Source organism: Rhea americana, unplaced genomic scaffold (assembly GCF_003343005.1).
Source record: "Rhea americana isolate MKP2758 unplaced genomic scaffold, rheAme1 scaffold_19, whole genome shotgun sequence".
NCBI classification, from domain to species: domain Eukaryota; kingdom Metazoa; phylum Chordata; class Aves; order Rheiformes; family Rheidae; genus Rhea; species Rhea americana.
In genome coordinates this window covers 3,961,266-3,975,056 of record NW_028186038.1, presented here as the reverse complement: position 1 = coordinate 3,975,056, position 13,791 = coordinate 3,961,266, and the positions used below count along the sequence as shown (strand labels likewise).

The window sequence follows — 13,791 nt, the reverse complement described above, 5'->3', positions numbered from 1 at the left end:
TGTAACAGGCAAAATAGAGTACATGAACAACACAATTTTGTTAATTAACCCAATTAACATGTTAACACAACACTAACAATGTTCTTGCAACACTTCTGTTAGTGATTCCAAGCTAACTGAAAAAAATAAGTCAGTCCTGATCCCATCTCACCTGATTTTTGCCATCAACTTCCTTTTAACCGTTGAACTTAACACCTGGATTTCCCAGCTAAGTTTTGCTCGCTCCAGGACTGGGGGTGATGATGATAGGGAAATGTATTTTAGAACTCAGCCAACAGGAACCAGACGAAAAAATACAGATTGTCACACAAAATGGCACACTGTGGCGCGGGGGGCAAGAGTGGGGTGAGCATGAATTGTAGGAGGTGAAGTACACACAACACAGCTAATGATAAACAGTCAAGACAAGATTATTCAGAGACAATATTAAGGAGTCTTAGAAAGCTTTATTAAATAATACAGATACAAATGCTTATTATTTACATCCAAATTGTCAATTTTAAGCAGTACTAGCATGTAAGGCACAATTTCTCARAAAACTAGCAAATAAGTTATACGGGACTTGGTAATAATATGTGATGTTGCTTTTCTGTAATACTGTATGAAACCAAAACTATAAGCTATATACTGTGTGCATTCCATTCCTTTGACTATTTGCCTGCATAATTCTGCATATTTAATATATTTTGCATGAAGTGTTTTGTTCTTTGAAACAGAACAATTGCAATTACTTTCACTATGGTCATTAGACCATATAAGACTGAGAATGGGAATTAAGACCTCCTGAATATTATTCACAATTGCAACTGTGACACTGTTCATATATAAACAAAGCCCCTACCGGATAGCTGCAAAATACTGCTTATAGATTAAAAATGACTGTGATTATAATCCCTAAAATGAAAGATTCTGTCCTTCAGGCATCCCAACTGAGGTGTTTTCCTATCCTCAGGAAAACATTTTAGGGCTAAGGATTGGAGCCAGTTAGTCTTTCTTGGGTGTTTAAAATTAATACAGAAAAACAATTCTGGTCAGCATACCYCACTGCCATCTTCTTGTTTAGAAAGCAAAACACTTCTGAGCATATGCAGTGATCAATTTCCTGACTTAGAGTACATGCTAGTGCACCCTGCATTGTACGTTTTCTATCTGTGTGTCCTAGTCAGTAACGAAAAATACAAACAAAACAAAAATCCTGTAATCAATAATACTTATGTAATGAAAAGTTATGTTGTATTTTACAGACGTACAAGCGAGTAGTTGTTAGTAGAACACTATACTACAAATATGCCTCATCTGGTCCTACCAGTAATATATAGTTGAAGTCAAGACTGTGGATGTGGCTGGATCAGCATGTACGTGAATATACTAGACAAACAGATTGAACCATCTGAAAAGATCACTAATGGTAATTGTGAAATAAGCTACTTATTTTCCAGTGCACCAGGTAGCTAGTGGTAATAATAGGAGGCTCAGTTTCTATTGAGGTACTTCCATATGTAAAATGACTTATAAAAATGTATTATATGAGAACACAGATAAAACTGCCTTCAATTAAAAATACATACTATCAAATGAAAGGTCCTCTTAGAAGGCACATGCTTTCACATTTTCAGTCTCCCAAAAAGTGCTTACAGTAACAAGAAAGGAATACTGCAGTTGTACCCAAGGAAAGCAACACTTTTTGGATTGTTTTGTTTTTGTAACAAACTCAAAATCTGTTCACAGTTGTTCCAGCATTCCTAATGTTAAAAAGCCCAAATTATAATGATATATCACATTGTAAGGCTAAACACAAGAACACTTATCAGTGCAGTACATTCCTGAGTCTTTGGAACTCAAAATAAAGAACTATAATCCTTTGAAATATACAATCCTTCGTATTTTTGGCTCATATTTGACCTTCTTTTCTATTTCCCTTTTTAAAAAGTACATTAAAAAAGAAAGTTAATTTTCACAGAAAGTAAATAAAAAATTTGTATCACTTTCCTATAGACATAACTAATTGCTTGAAGAGTGCAAGAAAGCTAGCTTAGCGCAAACATTGCTTTTTGTCCAGTCATCCTTGTCAACTGAGTGTAAAACAGCAGATAAATTTTAAAGAACTGAAGCGTTGGCATAAAAAGATTCAAAGAGCTTTAGGTATTAAAAAAGAGCTATGCAGTTCATAACATTTATCAAATGACCTGAATTATATCAAAACTGAAAATTCTTAAACTTGCTTTTGCAAAAGGCACCAATTTAGTTCTCAAGCTCTAGTGCATACTGACGAGTCCTGCTGCCTCTAACGTGAGCCATAATCAGTGCTCCAGAGCATGGATGATGGGCTTGTCCTCCTGCTTGAGGACAGGGGACTGAGGGAAGGTGTGGGTGATACAGAGAAACCTAAAACACAGCAGAAAAGGAAAAAGGAAAAAAAACAATCATACTCAAAAATGGTGGAGGAAGTAAGAAACAAATAACTGCTGTTAATCATCTGTTGGAGTACCAGGCAAGTGAGTCTAATGATCCATTCAAACTGAAATAACCCCTGTAGCTTATAGTATGTTTTTTCAACAGGTGATAACTATCAACATTTTGCAAGTCTTCCTATTAAAGAATTGATTAAATCTTCAGGGGTGGGGGGAAGGCAAAAATACATTGCATTTCAGCAGATAACTTCCAGTTCAGATTTTTTATGTTCACCTGAAACGTCGGGCATGAATTTCTATGAACAAGACTTCAGCTCTTAAACATATTTGTAATAATGTAGGAATACTATTTTAATAATGACTGCTATGTGATTACAGAATCTTGTAGTAAATGGGTATTTTTTGCAAACTCCTTTCAGGAGAGCTTGATTGTGCTGCTCCATTGCAAACAGGTAAAATTGGAAGTAATTATGCTGTCAAATGATACAGATAAAACATGGCTGCGAGATCAAAACCAGTCAAGGAACAAACTGTTCCCTGAGCAACACAATCAAGTCTTCTGTAGACTTGTGTCCTTTGCCTCCAAACACTTCTATTTCCATACCTCTTGCAGTAGCCCCTGTTCCCAGTACCTCATGGCATGCCAACAGCCCAAGAGCAGCTGCACATGCTGCAGTTAATCTGATGTCAATGAACAGAATAGCCTGCCAGCTGCTGCCAAGTACATTGTATTAGCAACTAAGCACTGCTTTGCTTTCCCTCAGAAAGAGGACAATTGTGGATTGCTATCCTCTCTCCATCTGCCGATTTCATGAATTCTCATACTTCTAACACAGTAGCCATTTTCAGTGTAGAAGAACCTGGCCAATAGTGTCAAAAGTATTAGTGAATGAGGGGTGGGTGGAAGATAGACAGGAAAACAAGTGAATCATCGCCTTATCACCATAGGAACCGAGGCTAACATTTTCTAGAAACTGATGCAGTGCTTGTTGTAATTTAATTCAGTATATAGGCTTTCTCCTTGTGATACCTCCCTACTTTTAATTCAAATGCAGTATCTGGACTAACCAACTAATTTCATTTATAACTGTGTAACAGCTGCTTACTGTTATGGCTGTGTTGAGGAGTAGTCCTTGGGGTAAAGGCTGGATGAGTTTGCTCTTCTTTTGGTGAGAAAACCRCATGATAGCCTGCAAGACAAGTAAAAAACCCAAACAATAACACTGGCCATTCAGCATGGAACTATTCCTTTGTATCTCACAGCTAACATGGTAGAATTTACAGAAAAAAATACATTACTGCAATCTTTCTTTCTCTTACCTATGATCGTAATAGCTGTCCCTGCTAATACTGCAAAAAGCGTGAAGAACATTACTTGATAGGAATCGGGAAAGTGCTGGAATAAACTTGCTCCATCTGTAGAACCAATTAAGAAGAGACAACAGTGTTAAGAGCATCTTCTCTCTCCAGTCTGCTTTAGGAGTTACTAGTTCTTTACCTACTTTTGGCTATTCCACTTTGAGTTTTTGTTTATGCTATATACATTTAATCAACTTCAATAATGACTTAGATTCTAATGACTGTTTCCAGTGCAGTTTTCAAAATTTGCCTACAACAGCTCAAGATACTGATATGCACTGCTTTTTATTTTCTCAGCCCCGATCTGCTAATTGGTTTTCAAAATAACAGGGTATGTTTGAGAATACATGAAAACAATATAAAAGATACTTTAGTAGTGGGATATTCATGCTAATTTTGAGAGCGCATTTTGGACTGATCCAAAAGGGAGATATGTTCAGCTTCAGTCTTAATGAACAATTGCATTCGGGTCTCCCAGTCACAGTGAGCAGCTTAAATGTCAATGACAACCTTAGCTGCCAGCTCAGATTTAAACATACCGATYTTTAATGACCGCATGAACAGCAATGGAAGTTAGAGTTTTACTCTGGCATATGAAGTCTAGAGATAAACTTACGTCTCACTTGTGCACTGGTTCTGTCAGTCAAGTAAATCACCGTCACTGGGATACTGATAGACTGGTCAGTCATAGGACTGGAAACAGTTACAGTGGTTGTTAAGGATCCCTGGCTGGAAACTCTTGGATCAGACAGACTAACAGTGTAGACTACATAACTAGGTAGTCCATAGGATTTCTCCTTCTTAAATGCCTTCACCATTGGTGACCCACATTTCACCTGCCAAGGAAAGAACAAGCCACAACAAACTGTTTGAAATTAAAAAAATGGATGAGTGAATAAATAAAGCACAGCGCATGTCCATCTCCCAGGCCATGCTTCAGAAATACATTATTCCATAGAAATGTAGAGCAACTCACCCCTCTGCAGGAGCTGGCCTGGATTGTAACTTCACACTGATACCAGCAATCCTTCACCTCTGTTTACTGTTAAGATTGCCCTAATAACTTATTTCTGTGGATCTGGGATAACCCTATGCAGGCAGAATCAAAGTACCCCTTGCAGGGCTTTGTGAACATGGGGCAAAGTCAAACAAGTGAGTGGGCAAGTGCCCCTGGCGGTAAAGATCTGGCAGAGTTCTGGCTCCCCCCACCCATATGTCCCACTAGCACACTGGGATCACTCTGCTGCAAGCCAAACCTGACACATTTCTTCTACCCTGAAGCAAGAGTGAACACTGAGGAGTAATACACCTGCGATGAGTATCTCAAACTCATCCTGGGAACAATCCTGAGCTGGTAATGGCAGCAAAAAGTTCCTGCAGCTAGAAAATGGCATGCAAGGGTTCAGAATGCTTTCAGCTGTGTTTTGACACATTTCGGAAGCACACTCACCTCTAGGGTATCAAGAATTTCAGTGGCACCAAATATTTTCACATCAGAGCTTGTGTAATGGTTACTTAAAAGCATCTCTGTTTGGTCAGCATAAARCCCGGGATTGAATGGCACCTCAGCGCTGATCTGCTCTCCAGAAAAATGGCTGCCTTGGATTGAAGCTGTAACTCTGAGTGCAGTTTTACTCATGCTGAGATGCTGCAGCTGTTTGTCTGTAAGCCTGTGCATTGTGATGGAACAGGTGTAATGTCCTAGAAAAACAAAAGAAGTTTGACTGTTAATTGCTTATCTTTATGTTTTTCTCTCCATGTGGCAAGAGATCTACGCGAGACCTTTAGAGACTAGCTAAAGAAGAAAGCTGAATTTAACAAACAGCAAAACCAGGAGTGGGTGACTAAATGGGAAAGCCCGCTTATCCAAGCATCRCAATCTCAGTAGTAAAGAAAGACAGAAGATATTTTGCTCCAGACTAAACCTCATAATAAAAAAATGAAAAAGTCAGTCTTCAGCCYGTGTGAGATTTCATTTTAATATGCCAGTGAGACTCGATTTCATTTTGTATATAAATATTTGCATATACAATATATTAAGTCTTTGCTGAAAGAGAAATCTAATATCATATATCCCATTCTCTTCATCTAATGTTAGAATTCTAGTGTTCAGTKAGCACAGTCAATTCTGTGGAGATATGGTTTGTTATTTACAATAATCTCATTCAAGGTTACATATTCAGCATGTATCTAACTTACGAGACATTATTTGTCTATTATTAGTGATAAATATAATAAAAATCCCACAGTATGGCGGATACAAAACAACAGTTTTCCAGATACATGTTTCCCCTTATTTTCTTTCCCTTGCTGAGTAATACAGGCAGCCACTATTATGTAAAGTATAATAGTATATTACACAAAAGGATACAGGGACTAACCTAAAGAATAATTAAAAGCTTGTGTTTCTATACCAACTGTGGTGTTTTTGTTCTTTTAAAAATAATGYTATGGTTATGAAACACTAGTATGTTGTAAGCAACTGTCACAATTTTATTTCAGTTTCCATAGTACTTGTCCCTCCTTTTAAACCCTGGTTCCTGATGTTTAGAGAGTACATAAGAATTCTATTTTTTTTTTTTTTTTTAATAAAAGCACTCAGGTTGCAGGACAGAGTTTGACAAATGACAAATTTATCAACCTTTGATAAATTCCAGAAGTGCTTAAGTCCCAGAATACAAACGCAAAGAAATTGAAATGTATTACTTTCACAAGATTTTCACATTTAAACCACCTACCTCATTTTAATCATTGAGGTTAGTTAAACTGCAGTAAGAACATGCAGCAGGGCCATCAAAAAGCCAACATTAAACACAAAGGGTATTTAACTCAAGAGGATAATCCAGTGAAATTTAATGGTCTTTGGTACGCATTGCCTCTCTTATCCCTGGTCTTAACCTCTACTGCATTTAGGTATATTGGGAAGACATTAATGTCTTCCCCCAAAACACCTAAAAGAGCTAATGGCCATCTACTGCTGCAAAGGTTCCCAGTTTTGGAATATTTGTCACCTGAGTGCTCATGTGTAGCAGTTGAAGTAGAATGGATTTTGGTACTATAGTTTAACAGATACGGAGCCTGACATTCTTTCCTAAATTAACCCATTACATGGCAACCTATTTCTGCACAATTTAGCTGGAGTAAAACATGGTAGTTGCTAGCTCTGTAAAGTGAGTCAACCTAGTATAATAGGCCGGTGTTCTGCACTACCACCACTTCTGTCTCAAGGTAGCCTACCTACAAATATGTAAGTAGCAATTTGCTAAATTAGGACCTAAATTTGAGCTYACTGTAACTGGAAAATTTATTTAGGTTTGGGGTTTTCCCCCCACTAAAGTACTGCTTCCACAGCACTGTATAAGACAAATTTTTTCAAAATCACAGTTGAGAGTTAGGAAGAAAGATGTGGAAGGGGCTGACACCAACTTCCAGATTTCATTAAAAATAAATAAATGTCTGTTTGCCATATGCAGAAAAATTAAGTTAAACAAGAAGAATTCACATTAGTAACTCACTAAGCTGAAGAACTTACACAGGCAACATTATCAGATTTTCTGCTGAAGCCTCTGAGTAGTCAAAGGACATTTGAACTAATTCAAAATAGAATTCAAAGTGTCCGCTTCCAGTGCTGCATCTTCTCTCACCTTACCTGAAATTGCATCAAATCCAGGTTCTGCTATGAAAATATCACGTGCTGGGAAATCAAATGCATCACTGTTAAAATTTAGRTGGCAACTGATAACAGACTCTGGTTGTAATTCAGCAATGGCTTCAATTTGAGCAGGCAAGCACTCCCCTAAGGAGAAGAAAAAACAGAAATTGATTATGAGGCTCCCCTCTAAAAAGAAAACCATGGCTTGAAATACCAAGTTTTTCTGCCACCTTCTAAAATGGTTCCACAAGGTTAAGATAATCTTAAAATAGCTGTGAAGAACAGACAGCTGTCCCGTCTCAGATCTAATCCCAAAGAGGCAGTAAATGAAAAGTTTCTTTTTCTTTTCTTTTTCTTTCCTTTTTTTTTTTTTTTTNTTCCCCACAGGAATAATTTATTTCTAGGTAATAATGAACCAGAGAGGATTTTCTGCTCAGATATGTCTGTTGAATAACTTATATGATTCTAGGAGTCTCATTTTTTATTTTAGTATCTGGCAAGAAGTTTTTCAGTAGGATAATATTTTACATAAGATATAATAAAATAGCATTTCAACAAATGCTAAGCATAAAAATGATAACTAAAAGGTGCTGTGATCAAAYAAAATTCAGTTTATTGATTAGAGGACAGAATATGCTGTTTTATCTTTATATTAAATGATCCTAATTGATAACAGTTTTTGTAAAAGATTTAAGGATGATAACTAGTTTAAACATGTTGAGTGAAAAATGCATCAACTTCAAGGAGGCAATTACAGGTAAACAGAATCAAGCAATCAGTTGATTGCCTGTTAGCTGTTTTCTGAGGTTATCCAAAAAACAACACTTCCATTATCTGTTGATTTTATTAGTTGAAAAATTATAATAGTATCCCAGCATCTTCCCCAAATTTCATAGTATGGCCCTGAGATTCTTCCTAGAATTCCAAGGACTCTGGATAGGCACTAGAGATGAATGGAGATCTTGCTACACCAGGTTCACAGGTCCTTACAAACACCACACCCACAACCACACATACTCATCAAAAAACCCACTGTGAATATACAAACATGCAACAAACAATTGGCATAAAGATTTCTTCATCGTACCTTTCAAATTTTTACTTCTTTCCCCAATTGAAACTATTACTTTGGAGGCTGCAACTCCTTGTAAGCTTGTTTTCACTCCACTTACATGCATTGCTGTAGTCCTCTGAGGTATGTTGATCAATATCTTGGGGAGGGGAGAAAAAGGATGAAGTACATAGTCACCAATAACTATTAAAACAAACACAAATTCAGGCAAAAACAGATTGTATTGATTCAGATGTTCACTTTTATGCATAATAGATCAGAAGCCCCCAAGCTTTTGTATTGCTCTTTATGAGAAATCCTACATTTCTCTGCTTTTACCAGTTGCCTTTCAAAGCAATTTAAGCTAATAAGACATTTTTCTATTTCTATTCAATACACAAAAATAAGTCTGTTTAAAAGACAAAAACCTGTACATCTAAGTTTAACTTTTAAAGAGGTCTAGTGCTTATGTTTACTGATAAAATGAATTTCTGTGTCAACAGCATTACAGCACTGTAGATAAAACAATTCAAGGAGTTTTGACTAATGAYGCACAGTACATACAGTGCAGCACTTCAGAATGTTCCTGTTGGTGTATCCTGCTGAACTTCATTGACAAAAGTATCTTTACTAAAATTGTTTAGCACCTGGAAACAACCCAGCCAAGCAAAGGAATCAAGTGTCTGATATAAGCACAGTACACACTAAAAATACAAACTATTAAGCTAAATTATCCTCTCTAACACAGATCATAAAAACTATAAACACGATGCATTTGGATGCATGTCAAACACTTTCCATTGATTAAACAGGAACACATTTATGCATTTCTTTCTCCTTTATAAAGCACTGTTTCTAAATATTTAGAACTAAAAAMCATACATTCTATTTTTGCTGAGGGTCCATCTGAGACAAACAGACTTTAACTGTTCTAGTAGGCCTTAACAGTGCCTTACCTCTCTGTATGTCTTAAGCACTCCAGGAATCTCATAGTAAACAGTGACAACACCAGAATCCCTCGCCACAGCTGCACCCGTCTTGGAGTCAACTTGGAGAATGCTATTTAGTGAGGAGCTCCACACTCCTGGTAAGCCTGTGAAGACACACTGTTTGCACACCACAGAATACAGTTGCAAYAACTGAGGCACTTCATTCACATACTGGTATCTCTATGTTTGTACCCATTGTGTGGGTAGCATAGGTTTAACACACATTTCAAAATCTGCAGGTCTCATTTGACAGAAGGCTGGCAGCCCAACCCAAACTGACCTGCAGGTCTACTCTTAATAAATAAATAAATAATACTAATGCTAAGCATTAAAAGCAGGGAGTAAAGTTAGGCCTTCCTGATTGTTTCTTTGCATTATTCCCATAAAAAGCAGCCTTTCAAACTAACAGAATGGGAATGTTTGAAGTCTGATACTCATGAATTCAATACAAGCAACATACTGCAGGTACAATTAAAATTAGAAGAGTTGATCAAACCTATTTTTATCATTAACAAGAACAGTGACATTTGATTCTGAACAAACATCATAAATTATGCATTTAGTCTTCCTGAGAATGAAAAAGAGTCAGCACTGAAGTGAATTTATATAGCTGCATAAACACAGTGACTGAAGCGCTTCTTACCTTCTTGATTTATAAGCGAAGTGCTCAAACACAGGACGTCGCCTACCACCACATCTATGAGTTCAGGAAAGATGGCATGTTGCACGGGGAGTGGGATGTAGTCTGCAATGCCGCTGTGTTCTGCATCCCAAACCTTAAGCAAGGTCAAGCCCACATTTACAGTTCGGATTACAAATGTGTTGTTTGTGGCTCCTTTCCCAATCTGTACAAAGTCATCTCTAGAGATAAAAAGAAAGGCTTTTATATTAARCCACGTTTCTAATGTCTTTATCTCTACCATATTAGTAGGTACAAACTCTGTTCTTAGCTCTGTTTGATTCCTCATTTTTAGTGATAGTTATTTTCTAATGACAACTGACAGAAATGAAGAAAATGTAAAACTTATTTAGCTGTCACTGAAGTTAATTTCTCACAAGGTTATGCTGAGAAAATACTGAGGTCAAAATTGTGCGTTAGACTATTTCCTAATTTTAATTATTCTAGAATTTTAAAATGAGGCTAAGTCTCTTCTTTCCCCTTTCCTCACTGGAGTAAGGAGCAAAGAAATCACATCATTAATATGTAGTTTTTCAGCCATAACTTCACAATGCTAAATCATTTGCATTTCCATGTTCTGATATTTACCCAAATTCAGTGTTCTCAGACATGCTAACATAGAGAGCATGTAAGTACACCTAGCACAGGGACTGCCAAGGTGGTATCCAGGGTGGGAGCACACAAAGATACTAGTCAGGGTCTTGGCAGCAGTAGAGCTGGATCACCGCAGCGCTGCACRTGAGGTTAATGAGCATTGCTTCTCCCTCTGGGGCTAATAATCAGCACACRCTGATGCAGCTCTGTTTTGCCTGGCTGTGAAGACAGGTCAGTGTTCCCTCAGAGATCTCTGTGTGCTACGGAAATGCCTGTCGATCATTTGGGCAGAAGAAAGAAAATATTGCATCCAACCCCTTTTCTTTCCTTTAATCATGATCACCAATATAATATTACTAGGTGGTCTGCAGAAAACAAACTCTGCTAATAAGTGGAGTTAATGAGTGTTTACACATGACTGTAGAGGATTGTTTTATAATAATTACTATTCCTTGAGGTRAAGCCCAAAAGGCCTTGTGAGGCCTTTTGTGCTCTTTCGTGCAAAGATTGTATGAGCATATCTAAYGACAGTCCCTGATTCAGAAGTTTCATTGTCTTATATAAGATTGGTTAAGTAGGTCAGTGTAACAAAGCACTAGGAGAAATGAAGAGGAAAAATGCTAATAAGATCAATTGTTTATACAGGCCACTGATACGTGCAAGCTGACAGTTCGGAATCATTTAGCGTAAAAGGTACCCCAGCAGACCYCACTAAGGATCATGCTTATCTAGACCTATTTTCCTTTTACTGGAGCATACCAGYTGCTAACTGGAACTCTTTCTGCCAGAGTGCCTCTGAAGGCCTCAAAGGTGAAATCCTCTCTTTATTAATCCCAGTCCAGACTCATCTTTCATTGACATATCACTGTTCTTCCTGTGACTCAGGTATGTGTATTTGGCTTTTTGTGCTCTCTCTGTAATGAACACAATACCTACCTGTTTGTTGCAAAGTTGAGCACAGAGTTATGTGAGTGAAAGGTGTCTCCAGAGTTATCATGAAAATGGACTGTGAAGGTCAGTGTCACACCCAGCGGGAGAGCCAGTAAAGCCTCTTTGTTTTGTGTGTGCAGAATAGGACTCATGGAGATTCTCAGGTAGGAAATGGGGTAGACCTGTAAAACATCAGCAGTGAAAAACAAAATCAGATTGCTTCTTTTTTTTGGTGCATCTATAGAACAGACATCTAAAAGGACTCTTATGATGCAAATATACAAAGTCAAGACAAGACAGCACAAGACATGGAAGTTTTAATATTAGTATATTTATTTCTTTGTATTTTTTTCTCTGATAGCACTAWGAGTTGAAGTGAGCAATAATGATATAGAACCCATATCACAGATTTACAGGATAATAATGCAATTTCTGAAATTAAAACTGTTAAGACTCCCTGCATATGCAAGGGAACAAATTGCCTCTAGACTTGCCTCCTAGTAAGTCTTGACATAAAGAGTTTACTTCATTCCCAAATTACAAGAACAGAARCAAGTAACTTGCACTGTATGTGAGAATAAGGGGATGAAGTCTTTGCCTTTTCCCCAGTTCCCAGGCACCAGCTGAGGAAGCAGTGATTATACAGGCAGGTTAGAAAAGCCTTAGATCTATCTGGGAGAAGATTCGACTGGTGGAGGAAACATGAGTAATAGCCACAGAGTTGTGCTCTAATGAGCCTTGCCAAGAATACAGATCGCTGCCTTTTTGACAGGACCACAGTCTGTGACAAAAGGGCTCCTGGTGCTGGGGAGGAGCACTACCCACAAATGCTCCTAAGCTGGGTGCTGAGGCTGCTTTTCTGAGCCACAGCTAGGCCTATCCCCCTGCTGCTGCTGGCTGTACGGTGCTGCAGCTCAGCTGTCTTGAGGCATGGGCTCACAGAAAGTAAGTGCATGAGATAGGCAGTCTGGGTTTGCACCTGACAAGTCCTAATTGGTCAACAGCCTGTGTTCTGCTGCTTCAGGGCCTCTCCTTAGCCAAGGCAGAAGTTAGGGATTTCTCTTTCAAATGCTTTAGAGAAATCTGCAACATTTTTTACACATGCACACATCCACATTTTGCAGGAAGGTTGCACTGCAAAAAGTTTGTCTGAAGAAAATAACTTTGTAATATTTAAATAAGAACAGTATTTACATTTTTAAAATTACTTAGCTAGGCTAGCTAGCAAAATTACCCAGCAAAAAAAAAAAAAAAAAAAAAAAAAAAAAAGAAAGACAAACATTTGTTCTTCTAGTTGCATCTTTTGGAATATAAATAATGAAGGGATAAGGAAAGCAAAAATCTTAACTATACAGAGAAAAATATTTTAAAAGACGCCCTCAAGCCTATCTTGTAGGAAAATCCCTTTTTCTGACCTAAGAGGCTCAGCTAAAATGTAAAACTCTGCTATCTAAAAATGTACATGTCAAAACTTTAAAAGGAAAGGACAAATTTGGCTTCAGGCAAATAGCATCTCCGGTGAGTCCGGAAAAAAGTGACTAAAATAYCAGTATATACAGCTGTCTACTCCACAGGCTGATGTAATAAGTGAAAATATCAGTGCATAGAGTCATCTGCCCAACTAGCTGAGGTAACAAGCAAATGAGGTAACAAAAATGCCATTTCCCTGACAGATTTTCAAGCTTGCTTTACTTTTAAATCTCAGAAATTGGCCCACAAGGGACAACTGCTAAATTTAATATTGATGAAAGCAGCTATTTATTCTTAAAACATCTCAGTTTTTAAAGCATTTTTATTATTTAAAAAGTGTATTTTGGTCGAGTACAGCCAGTAAGCACAAATGCTTATCTTGCTTCCATGCTTTGGCGGACTATCATTCCTCACCACCACTGTCCTCCTTGCTTATACAAGATAGTCTTTTTCTGAGCAAAGCTGAACGTCTAAGTGTTAAGTGATGCTGCTGCAGCAGTCTGGTTCTTAATTGCGTACAGTTGTAAGGAGATGAAACAAGAGCTTAGGAAAGAAAGGACAGTGCAAAGGAGAGAACCTATCTTGGAATAGCACAACAAACTCAAGCTGATGCCCTCTAGTGTCACAAGTTTTTCTCCATGACCTTCACTTAAAAA

At 37.6% G+C, this 13,791-nt stretch overlaps 1 protein-coding gene across 1 annotated transcript in view; it reads right to left on the bottom strand.

Moving 5' to 3' along the window:
- Positions 1-432: 432 nt before the first annotated feature.
- NUP210 (nucleoporin 210) overlaps positions 433-13,791 on the bottom strand; it is a 66,518-nt gene continuing 53,159 nt past the window's right edge. The window contains exons 32-41 of the mRNA XM_085302557.1: positions 11,672-11,847; positions 10,106-10,323; positions 9,430-9,566; positions 8,510-8,633; positions 7,420-7,566; positions 5,221-5,471; positions 4,387-4,606; positions 3,732-3,827; positions 3,518-3,601; positions 433-2,385 (exon numbers count right to left, since the gene is read on the bottom strand). Coding sequence (XP_085158683.1) covers positions 2,285-2,385; positions 3,518-3,601; positions 3,732-3,827; positions 4,387-4,606; positions 5,221-5,471; positions 7,420-7,566; positions 8,510-8,633; positions 9,430-9,566; positions 10,106-10,323; positions 11,672-11,847 — 1,554 coding nt within the window. The 3' untranslated portion in view covers positions 433-2,284. The remainder of the gene's footprint in view (positions 2,386-3,517; positions 3,602-3,731; positions 3,828-4,386; positions 4,607-5,220; positions 5,472-7,419; positions 7,567-8,509; positions 8,634-9,429; positions 9,567-10,105; positions 10,324-11,671; positions 11,848-13,791) is intronic.